Raw genomic sequence first — 19,519 nt, 5'->3', positions numbered from 1 at the left:
GAGCAATATTGCATACGATCCTGGAATGTCAGGTCCATGAATCAAGGCAAATTGGAAGTGGTCAAACAGGAGATAGCAAGAGCGAATGTCGACTTTCTAGGAATCAGCGAATTAAAATGGACTGGAATGGGTGAATTTAACTCAGATGACCATTATATCTACTACTGTGGGCAGGACTCCCTTAGAAGAAATGGAGTAGCCATCATGGTCAACAAAAGAGTCCAAAATGCAGTACTTGGATGCAATCTCAAAAATGACAGAATGATCTCTGTGTGTCTCCAAGGCAAACCATTCAATATCACAGTGATCCAAGTCTATGCCCCAACCAGTAATGCTGAAGAAGCTGAAGTAGAACGGTTCTATGAAGACCTACAAGACTTTTTAGAACTAACACCCAAAAAAGATGTCCTTTTCATTATAGGGGACTGGAATGCAAAAGTAGGAAGTCAAGAAACACCTGGGGTAACAGGCCAGTTTGGCCGTGGAGTACCGAATGAAGCAGGGCAAAGGCTACTAGAGTTTTGCCAAGAGAATGCACTGGTCATAGCAAACACCCTCTTCCAACAACACAAGAGAAGACTCTACACATGGACATCACCAGATGGTCAACACTAGAAATCAGATTATCTTAGACTAGGTACACTGAATTTATTGGCATCACTTTTAAAATGAGTTGTGCATAGTACTATAAATGGGGTGTGACCAAAGTTCTTGAAAGTAAGGACAGAGAAGCTATTATTTGTGCTTATTTTTGTCAGTTTTGCTAGAAGTTTATCAACTTTATTGATCTTTTCAAAGAACAAGTTCTTGGTTTTATTGATTTTTTTTCTAGTTTTCTGTTTACTAAAAGTAATAAATTTATAAATTTTTGGTTTTATAAATTTTGGCTCTTAACCATTTCCTTTATTCTACTTGCTTTGGGTTTATTTTTCTCTTCTTTTTCTACTTTCTTAAGGTAGCAGCCTAGGGTATTGAGACTTTTAATAAAGGCATTTGATGATACTAATTTTCTTCTAAGTACTGCTTTACCTGAATCCCCCAAAATTTGATAATGTTGTATTTGTCATGTTTGATTCATTAAAAATTTTTTTTATTCTGTTGTTATCTAGTCTAACTCTCTTATGGTCGGAGAACTTTTATATCATTTCAGTTCTTTTAACTTTGTAAAGGTTTTAATCCATAGGCCTATGAAAAGAATGTGTGTTCTGTTATTCTTGAAGTCTTCTGTTGGTGTCAGTGAGATCCATTTGATAGATTGCTCAGTTCTTCTAAGTTCTTATTGATTTTTCTACTAAGTGTTTATTTTTTAATTAATCTGTTTATTTTTGGTTGTGCTGAGTCTTCACTGCTGCATGGGCTTCCCCAGTTGTAGAGAGCGCGGGCTACTCTCTAGTTTTGCGGTATGTGGACTTCTCATTGCAGTGGCTTCTCTTGTGGGGCACAAGCTTAACAGTTGTGGGGCACAGGCTTGGTTGCTCCGTGGAATGTGGGCTTTTTTCAGATCAGGGATCAAACCCATGTCTCCTGCATTGGCAAGCCGATTCTTAACCACTGCACCACCAGGGAAGCCCTACAAGTTCTGTTGGAAGAGGAGCGTTGAAGTCTCCAGCTCTAGTTATGGATATGTCTTTTTCTCCTTTCACACATTTTAGAAGGTTTGCTGTTAGGTACATACGTATCTAGGATTGTTACATTTTCTTGGCATATACCATAATGTTCCTCTTTATGCTTAGCAATTATCTTTGCTTGGAAGTCAGCTTTCTCTGCTATCAAATAAAGCCACTCTAGCTTTCTTTTGACTAGTGATCTTGTATCTTTTCCATCCTTTTACTTTTAACTTACCTTTATCATGTTTGAAGTAAGTTTTTTGTAGATAGCATAAAGTTTAGATTTAGGCCTACAATCTTACTGTTAACTGTTCGCTCTGTTTTTCTTTCCTCTTTCCTCTCTTTTGTTTTCTTGTGGGTTATTTGGACATTTTTAGTATTCTGTTTTAATGTATTGTCATTTCAGCTATTATTTGTTTTAGTGATTGGTTGAGTGTAGATCTCATTGGGGTGTGTGGTGATGATTTTGTACCCCAGGACACATTTGGCACTATCCAGAGACTTGTTCGGTTGTTACAGCTGGGCGAGGGTGGTGGTTGTGGTCGTGATGGTGGTGTGTGCTACAGTTATCTAGCAGGTAGAAGCCAGGATTCTGATAAACATCCTACAGTGTACAGAACAGTACCACTGCAATGAAGAATTATCTGGCCCAAATTAATAGTGTTGAAAGTGAGAAACTCTTCTCTGTATACCATAATGTATCTCCTTGCACCAGAGGTATGGGTTTTTCTTGGAGTTATCAGCATGATGCCCACTTCTAGGTTTTAGCCTGTGTTGAAACCAAACTGAGGGCAAAATAATGGTAAACTCACCACTAGTTCAGTGGTACTTCAAATTCAGAGTCCTCAGATGGTTGCCCATGCGTTCTGTTCATTTTACATCTATTTTCAACAGGAAAGAGAGAGCGGCACCTATCTAGTCATTTGGTCTAGAATCAAAATTGTTCATGTCATTTGTCAGTTTTTCTGATGGACTGCATATCTTTTCTTTTTGAATTTCAGGAGTTCATCTTTTATTCCAGATTTTAATCCATCGTCTAACATTTTAAAAATCTCCTACTTTTCTTATTTCTCTGCTAATTCTGTCTGTAGTGTCCATAGTTGAAGACTTTTATTTTGTTGTTATTTACAATGCTGTGTTCTCTTGTACAGCAAAGTGATTCAGTTTTTTAAAATATATATATATATATTCTTTTTCGTATTCTTTTCCATTTTGGTGTATTGCAGGATATTAAATATAGTTCCCTGTGCCGTAAGTAGGGTCTTGTTGTTTATGAAAATCTTAATTTTAATGTAATGATAGCCTTTTTTTTTGGCGTTGTGTCTTCTTTTTTGGGGAATTTTCTTAAGAAATCATTCCTCATGCAAGGTCTTTAGAGTCTGCAGTTTTTTTCCTATTATTGTAGAGTTTAACCTTTCTCAGTTGAGTCTTCTGTCCTCATGGAATTCACTTTATATATACTATATGATATGAACTTGCTCTAAATAGTAGCTTATTTTTTCCAGTGTTATCCACAGAACTCAGATACTTTCCTCAATGATTTATCAAAGCATTTACCAAACCAGATTCCCATATATATGTGATATAGTCCGTTCTTAAATCAGTTTCACGTTTTTCCTACTCTTACAGGTTTGCAAAATATTTTAAAGATTATGTGGTGGAGTGAATCTCCAGCCTTTGTTCTTTTCACACTTTTAAAGCTCTTTATGGATCTTAATTCTTCTACAACTGTTTTAAAATTGAGTGTCAAAATGCTAGAATTTTAGTTGGAATTACATTAAATATATAATTGAATCTTAGTAATATTAAGTTATTCCATTATGAACATGTTCCTTTTCTCATTGAAGTCTTTTGTGTCTTGTAATAGTTTTAAAATAAATTTTAAAAAGCGTAGGCATTTTTTCTTGGTTAATTTCTAGATTGTTTTAGTGTTTGTCAATAAATACTGTGAGTGGTAACATTTCTGTTTTTTCTTAATATTGCTGCTATAGAATAATAATTACTCTTGTTGTCTAGAAGCCCTGCAAACTTTTCAAAAATGGAATGGAGAGGGTACCTGGGTTACATAATATAAAATTTGGTTACCTAATTGTGTCCTTTCCACATGGCCTGGCATTGAAGTTTCCTTAAAAGGTGACGTGTAGGTAAACTTGCTAAAATATGTCTTGTACAATCTTCTTACACTCTTACTTATAACATCTCAGTATAAGCCAGTGTCACAGAATGATTATGATAGGAACAATCATAATGGGGTTAATTTTGATCAGGAAGCTTTAATGAACTAGGATTTTAACTCATTCTGTAAGGTTAAGACTTTCATGAGGTAGAACAGTAGGATTTTAGGCCAAGCAAAGAACAAATTAACTATCTGCAGAGACATAAAAATGTCTCAGTTGTGTAATTAATATCCTTCCTTTCTCCCTCCACTCTGAGCATCTCTCTCCATAGTATTCTGTTAAACTTACTCTTGGACCGTGTACTATACAGGGCTTCCTTGGTGGCTCATACAGTAAAGAATCCACCTGCAATGCAGGAGACTTGGGTTTGATCCCTGGGTTGGGAAGATGCCCTGGAGGAGGGCATGGCAACTCACTCCAGTATGCTTGCCTGGAGAATCCCCATGGACAGAGGTACCTGGCGGGCTACAGTCTATAGCGTTGCAAACAGTTGGACAGGACTGAGCAACTAAGCACAGTGTATACTATACTGTCTTCAAGTAATTAGATTTAATTGTCTCTTAAGGCTCCTGCATGTTACTTTATAGATCTTAACTTTTATACTTTCATGGCCTGGTTGTTTGCTCTATTCCATAATATTCAAATTCCTTAATTACTTCTGAAGAATATGTTTTATTATTCTGTACACTTTGCCTCATCACTAAAGTTCCTGGAGCTCTAAAGAAATTTTTGAATGGTACGTGTTAACTTCTGGATGTACAAAAGTGGAAGAAATACAAAAGTAGGTTTAAAGGAGTTTATATTTTGAGAGATGAATCTCAGGCTCATCTTTTGCATGTAGTGAACTTAATAAATAGTTGTGATACTTTACCTTAAAAATTGTTTTAAACAGATAATATCTGAAGATATTGGTGAATTACAGAAGAATCAAACTACAACCATGGCCAAAATTGCACAATATAAGAGGAAACTTATGGACCTTTCCCACAGAACTTTACAGGTAGTGATTTGGATTTTTTTTCTCTCCCAATATTTATAAGACTATATACATGATGGAAGTGCTAAATATGGATTTTTGCAATAGGAAAAAAAGACTAAAAGGAAATAATAGTCTGAAAGTACCAAACTTTCTCATTAAAACTTAGAACTCTGAGGTGAGATCTCTGGGGAGGATTGGGTGAAGAGAGTGAAAATATTCTAAAACTTGATTTTTTTGAGAGGGTGGGAGGAAAGCAGTGAGAACATGAGTCATCTTTATGAGGTAGCAAAAGTACGCATCAGATCATTAATATCTAGTTTTCATAAAAATAGCAAGTATAACCATTAATGAATGAAAAGCAACAAAAGAACTTGGAAATTAACAAGGAAATAAAAGAATGAATACCAGCTTGAAATTTATCATGAAAACAAACATTATATAGCAGAAATTTGGACGAAAACTTAAAGCCTTAAAAAACTTCATTTTTTAAAGATACAAGATGCAAAAATTAGAGAACTTAGTACTCAAGAAAAAATATTATCTAGATAAGCCAAAAGGAACCAGTAAGAGGGGAGTAAAGATGACGTGGAATGAGTGAAGCAGAAAAACAGAAATCATAGTAGAAAGAATAAGTTGAAGAGCTGTTTCTTTAAAAAGAAATGGCTAAATTAGCAGTACAGTTTAAAATGGCTAAATATGAATCTGAAGAAGGAAGAAAAGACTCATCTCATGAGCCTAAAGACAGAAAAGAAAAATTAGAAGTAAGAAAGGAGATAATACCACATATATACACAAGAAAATAAGAAAATACTACAGTGGAATTCAGGGCAATAAATTTAGATGTTAGATGATTTTTTAGAAAAATGGAAATTATTAAAATTGACCTACAGAAAAAAAATCTTAAATAGACAAACACCATAGAAGCAATTAGGGAAGTTATTAAAGATCCAACAGTGGAAAAAGCACAAAGGTCAAATAGATTCATTTGTCTAAACATTAATGAGCTAATTCTAAAGTTACTTTATTTCAGACAAAAAGAAAAATACAGCTGTTTTTTCAAGTTTGAGATATAATTCATATACCATACAATTCACCTATTTGATTTTTAGTATATTCACAACTTTGTACAACCATCACCACAATCAAGTTTTAGAACATTTGCATCACTCTAAATTAAAAAAAAAAAAAAACGCCATACCCATAAGCAGCAACTCCCCATTTCATCCTAAACCCCCTAGCTGTAGGCAACAACTTTGCATTTCTATTGATTGGCCTATTTTTGAACACTTCTTGTAAATGAAATCATAAAATATGTGGTATTTTTTGACTGGCTTCCTCAGCATAATATTTTCAGTGTTCATTCATGTTGTAGCATGTAACAGTACTTCCTTTTTATTGCTGAATAATATTTCATTATATGATTAACAGATTTTATCTCTTCATCAATCGATGAACATTTTGGTTGTTTAAACTTTTTGGCTATTCTGAATAATGTTCCTATTAACACTTGTGTACAAGTGTTTGTGTGGATATATGCTTTTGTTTCTCTTGGGATACATAAACCGAGGATGGCAATTGCTTGGTAATGTGTACCTCTGTGTTCAGCCTTTTCAATAACCAAATTATTTTTCCAGAGCAGCTGCAGCATTTTATATGTTTTTAGTATCCCAAAGTAAAAATTTATAAACAGATAATTCTAATATAGGTACAGATTATGCTAAGTAAAACAAACCAGACTGAAAGGCTATATATAATTCCATTTATATGATACAATGCAGAAGGCACAGCGAGAGGTATGTAATAGATCAATGGTTGCTAGGAGCAGGCGGTAAGGGAGAGGAGACTACAAGGAGCAGGAGGGAACTTTTTGGGTGATAGAAGTGTTCTACATCTTGATTGTGGTGATGGTAACCTGTGTTCATCAAAATACATAGAACTGTACTGCTAAGAAGGGTGAATTTTGTTGTATGTGAATTATAACTCAGTAAATGTGACAAAAGAAAACAAGTGCAGAAAACCTAAGTGAAATATAAGAGAATCCAGCTATTATCAAATTCTAAAGGACTGTAATTTTTTTCTTAAAGGAATATAATATACTTTGACTAAGGTTAATTTCAGGAATGGAAGGTTGGTTCTATAACAGGATCTATGAACATAATTTATTCTAGCAACACATGGAAGGAAAATACGTAAGTTTTTGTAAATAAGCAGGGTAATTAAACTAGTATAAAACAATGAAAAGAGATCATCTCTTTGCTGATGATATGACTGTGTATCTAGAAAACCCAAGGAAATAAACAATAGAATGTGGTAAGATGGCTAAATATGAGATTTTTAGTGTTTATACTAAATCAGTGTTAGTGTTTTAAAATCAGTGTTTTAAAAATCAATGTTTCTTTATACTATTAAGGGAAATAAGAGTATTCCATTCATTATCATGAAAAAACTGTAAAGTACTTAGGAATAAATTTGTGAGGAAAGTATACAATCTGAATTAAAGTTTTCACAGATGAAACCATATTCTTAGATGAGAAAATATCTACTTTATAAATTTTAAGAGTGAATTACAGCTTTTAAAAAAACTGATTAAAATCTTTCAGTACATAAGGATAACTTTTGAGAATAGATTCAGGAAAACAAAAAAATAGTGTAGCGGACTTGGCTCTATCAAATTTTAGAAACTATTTTAAAGTTCTTCTAATCAAATTAGCATGAGCTTGGTGTAAGGTTGGACATGAAGATCCACAGAACAGAATAGAGAATCCAGAAATAGGTGCATGTTGTATCTTAATATGAAGAAGGTGATATTTCAATTCAGTGGGTTTAGTTAATAAATAATGCTAGAGTAATTGTCCATCCAGCTGGAAAATTTGACCACTGTATCACACCATGTACCAATTAGCTCCTGGTTCTCTGTCCACGAGGATTCTCCAGGCAAGAATACTGGAGTGTATTGCTATCCCATCCTCCAAGGGATCTTCCCAACCCAGGGATCAAACTCGGGTCTTCCGCATCGCAGGCAGATTCTTTACCATCTGAGCCACCAGGGAAGCCCATATACAAAAACAAAGAGTATTAAAGACTTAACTCTTAAGAAATTTATGAAGCTACATGAACAGCCTAGGGATTGAAGAGACATGCAGCCAGAAAACCAGAAGCTGTAAAAAAAACAAAACTGACTTAACAAAAAATATTGTGTAGCAAAAGAAAACAGAAGCCATTTGTCAGTAGTCAAATGATTTTAGAAAAAGAAAATTGTGAATTTGCAAACAGCACTGATTTTAGTTGTAAATATTTGTATCTTACAAAGTGCTACATTTTGACCCCTAAAGCCCCAATTGAAATACAGGCAAATGTATGAAGACAATTCACAGAAGGGCAGATGTGAAATAGTTCTTAACTGATGGAAGATGGTCCTTCAGCATTCAAGGTGGGGGTGGAATCCCCTGGTGGTCCAGTGGTTAAAGTTCCCCGCTTCCACTGCAGGGAATCTGGGTTCAATCCCTGGTCAAGGAACTAAGATCCTAACTGATCCCAGAAGTCAAGTGGCCAAGAAAGAAAAAAACAATCAAGGGGATGCAGACTGTAAAAAAGAAAAACCGTGTGATGCTGTAGTGCTCGCTCTCCCATCAGATGGGAGAGAATTCAGATGTCGTTACCTGTTGCTGACAGGAATGTGTGGAAAAGGGTAGTCTTATGTGTCTTATGAATATATAAGTTACTAGGATATTTGGGAAAGCAATTTAGCAGCTTCTGAAGACCGAATACACCTACCTTTAAACCCAGCAATCTCGAATTCATGGCAGTCTATACCAGTAAATAAAGATATATACAGAGACAAAACTGTTCATTATAGCATTGTTCAGAGTGTCAAAACTAGAAACTAGATATCCCCCTCGATATAAGAATACTTAAGTAAATTATTGGCTAATCATGAAAATTATGTAGTCATTGAAAGTAAATTCACATAACTTGCCTAATAAGAATGGGCAAACAATTCAAATCTTGAACTGTTATGATTCTAACTATTCTTAGTGTATTTAGCTAATTTCTTTCAACAGTTGATGTGTAATAAAATTACCTACATAAATGAAAAGAGATAATTCTATTGTTTTTGTTGGGCTTTCTTTGTGTAGGTCCTAATCAAACAGGAAATTCAGAGGAAGAGTGGGTATGCCATCCAAGCTGATGAAGAGCAGTTGCGAGTTCAGCTAGATACAATTCAGGGTGAACTAAATGCCCCTACTCAGTTTAAGGTAAGACTATAAAGCTAGAATTTGTTTCAGGTGGCTCAGAAGAGAAATGTTACTTGTTCTTTAAGTACGTGTTTTTTTTTTTAATTAAAACTTGCTTTCTAAAGTAGACTCTTAATCATGATGTTCTGGGCGTGTATTAATTCTATGATTGTATTAAAGGGCCGACTAAATGAACTGATGTCCCAAATCAGGATGCAGAATCACTTTGGAGCAGTCAAATCTGAAGAAAGATATTACATAGATGGAGATCTGTTACGAGAAATCAAGCAGGTAAGTTTTCCACTAGAGTGCACTTTTTAAAAGGTGAATTCACATCCATAAGGATGGCTATTATCCAAAACAAAACACCCTCCAGAGAATAACACGTGTAGAGGATGTAAAGAAAATGGAACTGTCATGCATTGCTAGTGGCAATGTAAAATGATATACACAGGCACTGTGAAAAATGCTTCCTTAAAATATTCAATATAGAATTACAATAGAGTCCCGCAATTCTGCTTCTGGGTTATGTACCTGTAAGAATTGAACGTAGTGACTCAGATATTTGTATGCCCATGTTCATAGCAGCATTATTCCCAGTAGCCAGAGTGGAAGCAATCCAGGTGCCCACAGGTGGATAAGTAGATAAAATATGGTATATGTATACAATGGAATATTAGCCTTAAAAAGGCAGGCAGTTTATACACACACACATCCACATCATGGATGAACTTTGAAGACATTATGTGAAATAAGCCAGTTATTTGAAAGGACAAAAGTTGTGTGATTCCATTTATATGGTGTACCCAAGACTAGAATGGTAGTTGCTGAAGGGAGGGTTACTGATCCCATCAGCCTTCAGGGGACCTGGGTGGAGGCTCAGGAGCCAAGACCTCAGACCACTTGTCTAAGCCTCACTTCTATGAAAACATTAGGAAGTACTACTCTAGCTTACTTTCATTAGTATAAATACAGATTGGTTTAATGAAAGCTGTCCATCCATCCAGCAACTGTCTAAAAATATATATTAAGATGGCAAACTTTGTGGAACATATTAGATAGGACTAATTGGCATGGCCTGAGGATTTTAGGTAGTTATAAATGTCCTTATTTATCTAATTTTATTATGTGTTTTAGTATGAATATTGCTGTTTTATGCAACTAGAAACTAGTTTGGCTCCTGGGTTCTCAAAGAGTATCAGTTCAGTTGCTCAGTTGTGTCCAGTTCTTTGCGACCCATCAACTGCCACACGCCAGGCCTCCCTGTCCATCACCAACTCCCAGAGTTTACCCAAACTCATGTCCACTGAGTCAGTGATGCCATCCAGCCATCTCATCCTCTGTCATCCCCTTCTCCTCCTGCCCTCAATCTTTCCCAACATTAAGGTCTTTTCAAATGAGTCAGCTCTTCGCATGAGATGGCCAAAGTACTGGAGTTTCAGCTTCAACATCAGTCTTTTCAATGAACACTGAGGACTGATCTCTTTCAGGATGGACTGGTTGGATCTCCTTGCAGTCCAAGGGACTCTCAAGAGTCTTCTCCAACACCACAATTCAAAAGCATCGGTTCTTCGGTGTTCAGCTTTCTTTATAGTCCAACTCTCACACCCATACATGACCATGGAAAAACCATAGCCTTGACTAGACGGATGTTTGTTGGCAAAGTAATGTCTCTGCTTTTTAATATGGTCTAGGTTGGTCATAACTTTCCTTCGAAGGAGTAAGCATCTTTTAATTTATACATATACCTGATTATATTCATATTTATAATTAACTGAGAACAATTCCAACATATTAGAATAACTATATGAGTTTATGTATGCAATAAAATTGCGAATAATATAAACACCTGAAATGTTAGCAATAGTAGTTACCACCGTTATCATCCGTTTATACTTTGTACTTTAAAACATGGAAATTCTCAGAATGATAATTTTGTTAATCTATATTTGAGTACCTTCTTGCATTGTTTTAATATAACTGGTTTTCTATCAAAGGTTGATAAAAGAAATCTGTAAAAATCTGCATCTTATGTAAAATTTGTTATATTTATTACATATTTGATTTTGTTTTTCACAGTATTTAACTGTATTTAAAAGTGTTAACAAAAGATACAGTGCAGATTTTTAAAATATGCATATGAGAGCGACTGAGTCCTGTATTGCTAGTAAAATAATGAAAAATAGCCTTTTTCTTGTAAGCAGCTTGCAATTTAATAGAGAAATACATTGATATTTTTTTGATTCTTTCTAGCATTTGAAACAACAACAGGAAGGCCTTAGCCACTTGATCAGCATCATAAAAGATGACTTAGAAGATATCAAGTTGGTAGAACATGGATTGAATGAAACCATCCACATCAGAGGTGGTATCTTCAGTTGACAGCTCACAAATTTGTGTTAAAGATTTGTGAAATACATCTTCCTGTTACATCAGGCCTTCTTTAAAAATGAAACTGACCACATGGGGGGGGAGGGGGAACAATCCTCTCTCCTGACTTGGTTTTTGAGAAGGTTACTGAAAAATTATTATTCATCAAATCTGAAATAACAGTCACCTCACTGCTCTTCAGAGCTAGGCTTTGAAAGATTTATATCTAAAAGCTGTAATTACTTTAAAAGAGAAATACATAATTACCAAAAATATTTACTATTGTACATTTTTACAACAGCATTGTTCTTAGAAATAATCAATGTTTAATGATTCTCCATTGAGCCTGTACTCTGCTTTCCATAGCAAGTAAATATGAAATGTCTACTTTGCACATAACAAAATAAACTGTATAATTACTTGGCTGCTGGAGATTTGTACTTCAGAATGTAAATGTCAGTTTTTATATTTGTGAATTCATCTGTGGGAGGAGTAAAAAAAACCCAAGAGTATTTAATGATTAATGTGGTTTTCTTTTCATTCTATAAAGATTGAATATATATTTTTATATTATTTTACTTATTTGGAATTTACAGAACACACATAAGCAATTAGGATATAACAGAAGAATTACATTTTATCATTTTTGCACCGTTTTTTGTTTTTTAAACCTCTTTATTTCTAAAAAATATGAAAACAAATAAATTCTTGATTTTAATCACTTTTTATATAATTCTGTCTGGTGCTTTATTTGGTCCTGGGAGAAAGATTATTTGTGTTCATACAAGTATTAAATCATAATCACAACTCAAGTATTTCAGTTTTAACCTGGTTTTAAGTCTGACTTCACCCTCAAAGTTGAAGGGCTTCCCTTGTGGCTCAGCTGGTAAAGAATCTGCCTGCAATGTGGGAGACCTGGGTTTGATCCCTGGGTTGGGAAGGTCCCCTGGAGAAGGGAAAGGCTACCCACTCCAGTATTCTGGCCTGGAGAATTCCAAGGATTACAGTCCATGGGGTTGCAAAGAGTTGGACACGACTAAGAGACTTTCACTTCACCCTCAATACTGATGTATTTTGACCAGGGTACAGCAAATAGAAATTACTTCATATATCATCTAGGATAAAGAATTCTCTAATACATCATTAGTATCTGAAAACACTGGAAAGTCTAAATTAGACATGGTAATATGCAATAGTGATTCTTTAAAACCAGGTAATTTAAGCAATTTCTCTGACTACACATGGCACATCTCACTGCATCATGTTAGCCCCTCTTGGAATGCTTTCACTCTGCATTTCTGCATCATGCTTTGGGTTATGATGAGAGGTGTCATAAACAGCCTATGAACCCTGCCACTGTGTTACTATGAGGATGGCGAGGAGTGTGGTGTGCTGTGTATCCAGAGGCCCCCTCTGAGATACCACTGGAGGAATCTGTCCAGATGCAGACTAGCTAACAGCTGTGTAGGAGACACAAACAAGGCTAGTGGGCTATTTCTTCTAACACCTCTTTCTCATCCTTGTAGCCAAAGGTGAAAGGAGTTTGCCCCTCTGCACGCCCTCTTACTGTAGAAGAACTGGTGATTTAACAAATGAGAATTGCTCCTCAGTGAGCAACATCTCTGTTGGGACAGATGGCTAACCATGCTCACCTCTCTAGCCTTTAATTTTCTGTGCTGTCATATTCTTAATTTCTAATTTTACAAGCCCTAAACAGGGCTCAGGGTCTGTGTTTTAAAGACAGGTCCAGTTAGCCTCCTAAGTTTGGATTCTGCTGGTGACTGCATGTGTAAGGCAGGCTACAGGCCTTGTTCATGCAGCTGGTTAGATAAGCAGCCCTGGTCTGTACCTGACTTGTGCTCCAAGCAAATAATCAAGTTCTAGATTTGGATGGAAATCAGACTAACTTTGGCCTCAGGACTAAGTTGTGCTCTCCAGCACAATTTATATAAGTTCTGTGAACTGCATAATGGTTCTTGTGGATAGTTCACTCAAAATTCTCAACATGAAAACCCTTAACACCTAGTTTAGACTTCATGACGTTTTTCTGTATCTCTGAAAATGGCCTAAGTTCTTTCTGAAACATTGGTACTGTAAACAAGTGTCACTTATCAAAGCCCATGCCTAAATCTGTTACCATTCAACCACTCTTTCTTGGGGAAAAGAGCACCTTACTGTACTTACCTCATCCTCCTTTCTTACTGAGCCCACATATTCATTTAGTACTGTCTGCCTTCCTAGGTTAATATGAGGTTCAAGTTAGGGACTACGTATGTGAAACACTTAGTAAACTGTTGTGTTTGTAAAAATATAAAGTGTTCATATATAGAAGGAAAATGAGACTGAAAGAATATACTATTTGAAGTCAAAGTCTGATCCTTTAAAGATGAGTAAAACACCTTTAAAATTCTAATTCAGGAATTAAATTCATGTTAACCACTAGCATTATTGATATTTTAGTATTGAGAGAGTCATTTCATAGGCAGGTTGATAAGAAGTCTAGGGGTCCCCAAGGAGAGAGGGGTCTGGAATTCTCAAGGAGGAAGAAAGAACAAACTTTTTTTCCCTCTACATTCTTTAGGATTATGTAACAATAATGTATCCTGCCTGAGGACAGTCTCTGGATCAAACCTGACTAAACCTGTTATCTTAAAATGTAAATTATGGGAGTAGGTCTGGTGAGGTCTTTACAACCTCCAGACATTCTTTTGATTCACTGGAGAGTATATAACTCCATTTAACACTAGCAAGCGGGTACTCCTTCTGCCCCCTTCTGATGCCTACGTCAGAAGCTTTCTCTATCTCCTTTATACTTTAATAAAACTTTATTACACAAAAGCTCTGAGCGATCAAGCCTTGTTTCTGGCCCCGGATTGAATTTTTCTCCTCTGGAGGCCAAGAATCCCGGTGTCTTTTCGCGGTTTAGCAACAACCTTTCAATATCTGGCAATTCTACTGAAATTAAAAGTCTTTTATTGAATTAAAAGTATACATTTTTTTACAATCATAAAATTAATACAGAAATAAGTGAAAAACGAATTTTATGGTATCTCGGTTTACTACCAGATTGCTAAGTGAATAACATTCACATTTTATCAACTGAATGTTGACCAACAAGTGAAAAATACATCATTCCTTTTGATGATTTCTGTGGGATGCCTGTAGTTGTATTTCAAGTACAATGTAAAGTACAAGTAAAGAATGTATCAGACTACAGAGCGACCGAGATTTATACTGATGAAGATGATGAATGTCCCACACTGGGGAAGGAGCATTTTGCCAGAAGATGCAGAAGGATGGCTTTTGGGACCTGGAACTGGAACTGCTGGAGCTGGAGCTGTTAATGAGAACACACAGTCACTGACACACGTCATTTTGAGTATCACATTTCATCCACTGACACCATATTTCCTGAATATATGAACAGACAAGTTAGATAAGAAACATACATGAAGTACTTCTAACCAGGACAGCTTTAAATACAGTTCATTACAGACTGGGGGATATATTTTCATATACATCATCAAGGTGTGTTGATCTAAGTTTTATCCAGGTTTCCACAGCCTTTTTAGTATTTAAGTAGACAAAAATAATTTTTCATTGTTCAAGTTCACTAGAATTTCTTAGCAATTGAAAATTTTCATTTTCTGTATATAAAAGATAAAATTTAATGCTGTGTCTTATCTATTTTGAGTAAAATGGTATATTTCATATGTATATTCTACCAGTATACAATGGAATATAGCTGCATTTTTTAAAACACTAAGCCCTGCAAGCTGATTTAAAGAAAAAAAAAAAAAACACTTTTCCCTTTATACATAAAAGACTACTCTGGAGAAAACCACTTCCCTTCCATCTGAACTAGCAGAGAGAGGTTCAGTAGAGTCCAGCCATCCGGGATGGTCTGATTCACACTGCCCTTAATGCAGACATCTGACTTTTGACTGCGTTCTGGTTTAGACTACCAGGGAAGACTGGAAATACCCAGATGGGCTCACCATTCACATTTCATAAGTGAAACCGTGGAAATATTATAAAACCTTCAAATCATAAATGTATTTGCTTGCCATAATCATAAACATGCAGTTATGGGAAAATGGACAGGCAGATGCACTCCCGCATTAGTTTGTTACTAGAGAGCAGTGGTTCTCAAGGGCCTACTAAGGCAGTCTGCAAGCTTGTCAGGATATTTTTTGATTATCACAGCAGTGGGGTATAGAAGTAGAAGACCAGTATCCATGCTGTGGACAGTCTTGTACAATGAAAAACTGACCCACTCCACATAAATTTCAAATGCACTGCTAGACATATATGTAAATTAAAAATGTATTTATATCCAGGACCTGTTTTACATATAAGCAAAATATATTCGGATAGTTTTAAGAAACATTAGTTTCTATATAATAAGTTTAGATTATTAGTTTAGTATCTAATTAGTTTCTACCTAATAAGCCCACAGTATTTCTTCACTTTCATTTTTCTTATATAGAATAGCTTCCAGGTTTCTCTTAAATCCAAATTTATTTGTGTAATTAAATACAATCATATGACTACTTCATTATGTAGAATAATCTAGGCATTTATTTACATACTGAAATGTTTATAATTTTGTTATATCATTAGGACATTACTTGATTTTTTTATGGGTGCAAGTGGGTCTTATCTAAGAATTTTATTTCAGAATACCTTTATAAAATATTTGTTCTAAAAGAATTGGGTTGATAGAGTTGAGAACCAATGCTTGAAAAAGTAGTCTCTATATACAGTTGAAAATCACTGCTTAAGAAACAAAATCAAGTTGCCCCCACCATTTGCACATACAAGTATTTGGATGTGACATTATATTCTGTTAGGATGTTTTAAACTCGAGATTGGTGTCTTTTTTTAAAAAAACTTTCTCAGTTTTTGTATATTGCAGAAACAGACATTATCAACTAAGGAAAAGAAATATTTCTTACTAGGCTGGTTGATATCTTGGCTTTTGTCTTCTAAAATAGAAACAGGGGTTCAGTTAATTGCATTGTACACCAAAGAGAAAAAAATTTCATTCAATGATTAAGCAAACTTGGTTATCTCTGGGTATGGGACTAAAGGGCAGGATAGACTTACAGGTATTGGGGGAGGGTCTAAGTTTACTTATTTGCATGCTTTGAAATTTTTTTACAATGTATGTGTGTTTCCATTTCAAAAAGTTAAAATCTTGTTTATAGAAAAGTCTTTTTTACATATTAACCTCAGATTCCCAAGTGCAACTATAGCCCTACCATTTCCTGAATGCTTACTGTGTCACACACTGACAAAATACTTAACGTACATTAACGCTTTTACTTCTTACAGCCCTAGTAGGTAGTAGATTTATCCATATTATACAGATTTCCCCAAAAGTTGCATAAAATCACAACTTTTATGCTTGGTAATCAGTGGGAGCAATACCTGCTTTCAAAGCCTCTGCTCTTAATTACTATGCTATTCCAACTCCGAGTGTGCTAAAATATTGCAATATTGCCATATTTTGATGGCTCTGAAGCCAAATACCAATTCTAGAAGCTCAGATTAGAGGTGTATTTTCTGTAACTACATCCAGCTGGGAGACAAGTGTCATGCAACAGAAAATGAACAAAACTTGAGAAGTTTGGGTCTTGATTGTCTCGTTCTAGCCTTTTACAGGTTCCTTAACTTCCCTATATTCCATGTTTTCATCTCTGAAATGGTGACAGTACTTCTCTTATTGGATTATATGAGATTCTGTGTAAATGTTTTGACATCACCTTTTAAAAAGCCTGCACTATAACAGTTTTCTAAGAAAGGGCACAATACAAAACAGTCCTAGCAAAACTGAGCGGCTTATTGCTGGAGGGCACGGAGAGTGCAGTAAGGAGGGCAGAAAGCATGTCCCACACTGTGCAGGGCTCACACACCCCTACTCAATGCTGCCATTCCTGTGACTACAGATTCCCTCAGTAGCCTGCTCACCTGGAGAAACCTGCCCCTTCTGGAATGGACAGGCGCAGCTGGAGGTCCACTGCCCCAGCTTCAGGTCAGCTGCCTTTGTCTCTGCCTGACCCAGGGAGCCCTAAGAGCAGTCCACTGCTCACACTGAAAGGAGTCCTCAGCACCTCCCCTGTGGCTTGCAGACTGGATGTCAAGCTGTACAGCCCAAGTGTCCAGACCCCTTAAGATGGAGCTCAGTGAGCGATTACAGTAAAGGACTCAGAACCCCATGGTGCCTCCACCCCCACATACATAAAAGAATTTTATAAAAAGAATTTACCAGGGTTTTCATCCGGTTGTAACATTTTTATTCCTAAATGAGAAAAAGATTTATTATTCAGATAATAATAAAGGCAACTACCATTTACTATTTTAACCTACCATTTGTTTTATCAGTGCTTTATCTCATTAGGACTTTAATCCTAAATCAGGACTTTAGTCCTGCAAGACAGAAGCTTTCCTTGTTTTACAGATGCAGAAGCAGAGGTCCAGAAAAGTGAAATAACTTATACAAAGTTACCAAGAGGAAAATGGCAGAGGAGAGACTTCATGAAGTTGGGTCTGTCTACACAGACCATGTGCATCCCCATACCTTGCTAAGCAACTGCCTTTCAAAACCCAGTGTGCCAAGTAAGGTGCCAATGAGAGTACTATGTAAACTCAGGTCCAGCGAGCTGAAGAGATGTAAACAAAGTGTGCCATCAATGTCATTAAAGGTTCACTTCAAAGCTGTGGCCAAGTAAGTTCAATCATTCAAATCTGGGTGAATATAAAAGTGTTGCTGGAACCTCTCTCTCTGGGTCACAGTGAACTGAATGGCTGGTTCCTGCCCACAGCATGCAGTACCCAAAGGCAGCAACGTTAAGCAAAGCTCAGTGCTGTGTGGATGGATGCCATTTAGCAGATGCCAGAAATCTAATTTCCTTAACAGATGATCATTCTGTAATAACAAAACCTACCAAAAATTATTTTCAAAACACCTTATGAATTCAAAAGAAAGGATTTATAAGCACTGGATAGGGGCTTGCACCCTGAGATTCTGTGTTTTCATAGGCCTTACAGGTATCTCCATAAGGCAACATATGTGTGTTAGCCACATTTGAAAGATGACAATTCTTAGGCATACAGAAGTTTTGTATTGTCCATAGTTCTCTGGTAAAATACTAGATCATGTCTTTATTTTTTTTTAAACCTTCTCCTTGTCTTCCCCTTGTCTCAGAGATAAAAATTAAGTTTGAGAGCCTTTTAATATTTTTTCCTCCCCTATCAGCATAAGTTCTGAGGTCCTTCTGACTTGACAGGAGTTACACTGTTCAGTTTCTCCGGCCACAGAAACTCAAGGCCCCTCACAAGCCTTGCGTTCAGCAATAGCCTCACACTTTTTAATATACTTGTTTCCATGGTTATATCTTAAAGGTAGGTTAAATATGCATGATAAATATAATGGAAAAACACTTGAGGAACCATACATTTTAAGAAACTGGTTCTTGGTCATAGCAGCTTTCCTGGTGGCTCAGACAGTAAAGAATCTGCCTGTAATGCAGGAGACTGGGGTTCAGTCCCTGGGCCAGAAAGATTCCCTGGAGAAGGGAATGGCTACCCACTTGAGACTCCCACAGACTGCAAGGAAATCAAACCAGTCAATCCTAAAGGAAATCAACCCTGAACATTCACTGGAAGGACTGATGCTGAAGCTGAAGCTCCAATACTCTGGCCAGCTGATACGGAGCCAACTCACTGGAAAAGACCCTGATGCTGGGAAAGATTAAGAGCAGGAGGAGAAGGGGTGACAGCATCACCAACTTGATGGATGTGAGTTTGAACAAACTCCGGGAAAGAGTGGAGGACAGAGCAGCTTGGCACACTGTAGTTCCCAGGGCCACAAAGAGCAGGACATGACTTAGCGACTGAACAACAATTTGGTTATAAGAACCTAGATCTTTCGCTCATGTGATCTTGTGCAAAGTACTTAGCCTCCCTGCATATGTAATGGTGACAATTATATCTATACTTCCCAGACTGGCAGTCTCCTCTCCAGCATGCCTAACATTGCTTACCAGGTAGTGAAAAAGATTCTGGAATTTTCATTCCTAAATGAGAAAGAAATTTTCAGTGACTTGCAGATTGTTCCAGTAAGTACAATTTTCAAACTCCTTCTTG

The 19,519-nt window shown here is 36.2% G+C and overlaps 2 protein-coding genes across 12 annotated transcripts in view; one reads left to right on the top strand and one right to left on the bottom strand.

Moving 5' to 3' along the window:
* Nucleotides 1-12,101, top strand: part of NUP54 (nucleoporin 54) — a 32,821-nt gene extending 20,720 nt beyond the window's left edge. Inside the window, exons 9-12 of the mRNA XM_069594402.1 lie at nucleotides 4,677-4,784; nucleotides 8,900-9,019; nucleotides 9,179-9,289; nucleotides 11,252-12,101. Of these exons, the coding sequence (XP_069450503.1) occupies nucleotides 4,677-4,784; nucleotides 8,900-9,019; nucleotides 9,179-9,289; nucleotides 11,252-11,380 (468 nt within the window). The 3' untranslated portion in view covers nucleotides 11,381-12,101. The remainder of the gene's footprint in view (nucleotides 1-4,676; nucleotides 4,785-8,899; nucleotides 9,020-9,178; nucleotides 9,290-11,251) is intronic.
* A 2,223-nt stretch (nucleotides 12,102-14,324) lies between these two features.
* ART3 (ADP-ribosyltransferase 3 (inactive)) overlaps nucleotides 14,325-19,519 on the bottom strand; it is an 81,427-nt gene continuing 76,232 nt past the window's right edge. For 10 of the 11 annotated variants that reach the window (XM_069594419.1, XM_069594416.1, XM_069594415.1 and 7 more), the window contains 4 exons: nucleotides 19,417-19,449; nucleotides 17,640-17,672; nucleotides 16,327-16,356; nucleotides 14,325-14,705 (listed from right to left, as the gene is read on the bottom strand). In XM_069594419.1, coding sequence (XP_069450520.1) covers nucleotides 14,575-14,705; nucleotides 16,327-16,356; nucleotides 17,640-17,672; nucleotides 19,417-19,449 — 227 coding nt within the window. In that variant the 3' untranslated portion in view covers nucleotides 14,325-14,574. The remainder of the gene's footprint in view (nucleotides 14,706-16,326; nucleotides 16,357-17,639; nucleotides 17,673-19,416; nucleotides 19,450-19,519) is intronic. The other variant, XM_069594429.1, reaches the window with a different exon arrangement.

The sequence above is a fragment of the Ovis canadensis genome, chromosome 6, assembly GCF_042477335.2.
Source record: "Ovis canadensis isolate MfBH-ARS-UI-01 breed Bighorn chromosome 6, ARS-UI_OviCan_v2, whole genome shotgun sequence".
In the NCBI taxonomy this organism is placed as follows: Eukaryota; Metazoa; Chordata; class Mammalia; order Artiodactyla; family Bovidae; genus Ovis; species Ovis canadensis.
The sequence above is the reverse complement of the archived record's forward strand: the minus strand, read 5'-3'. Positions and strand labels throughout refer to the sequence as shown.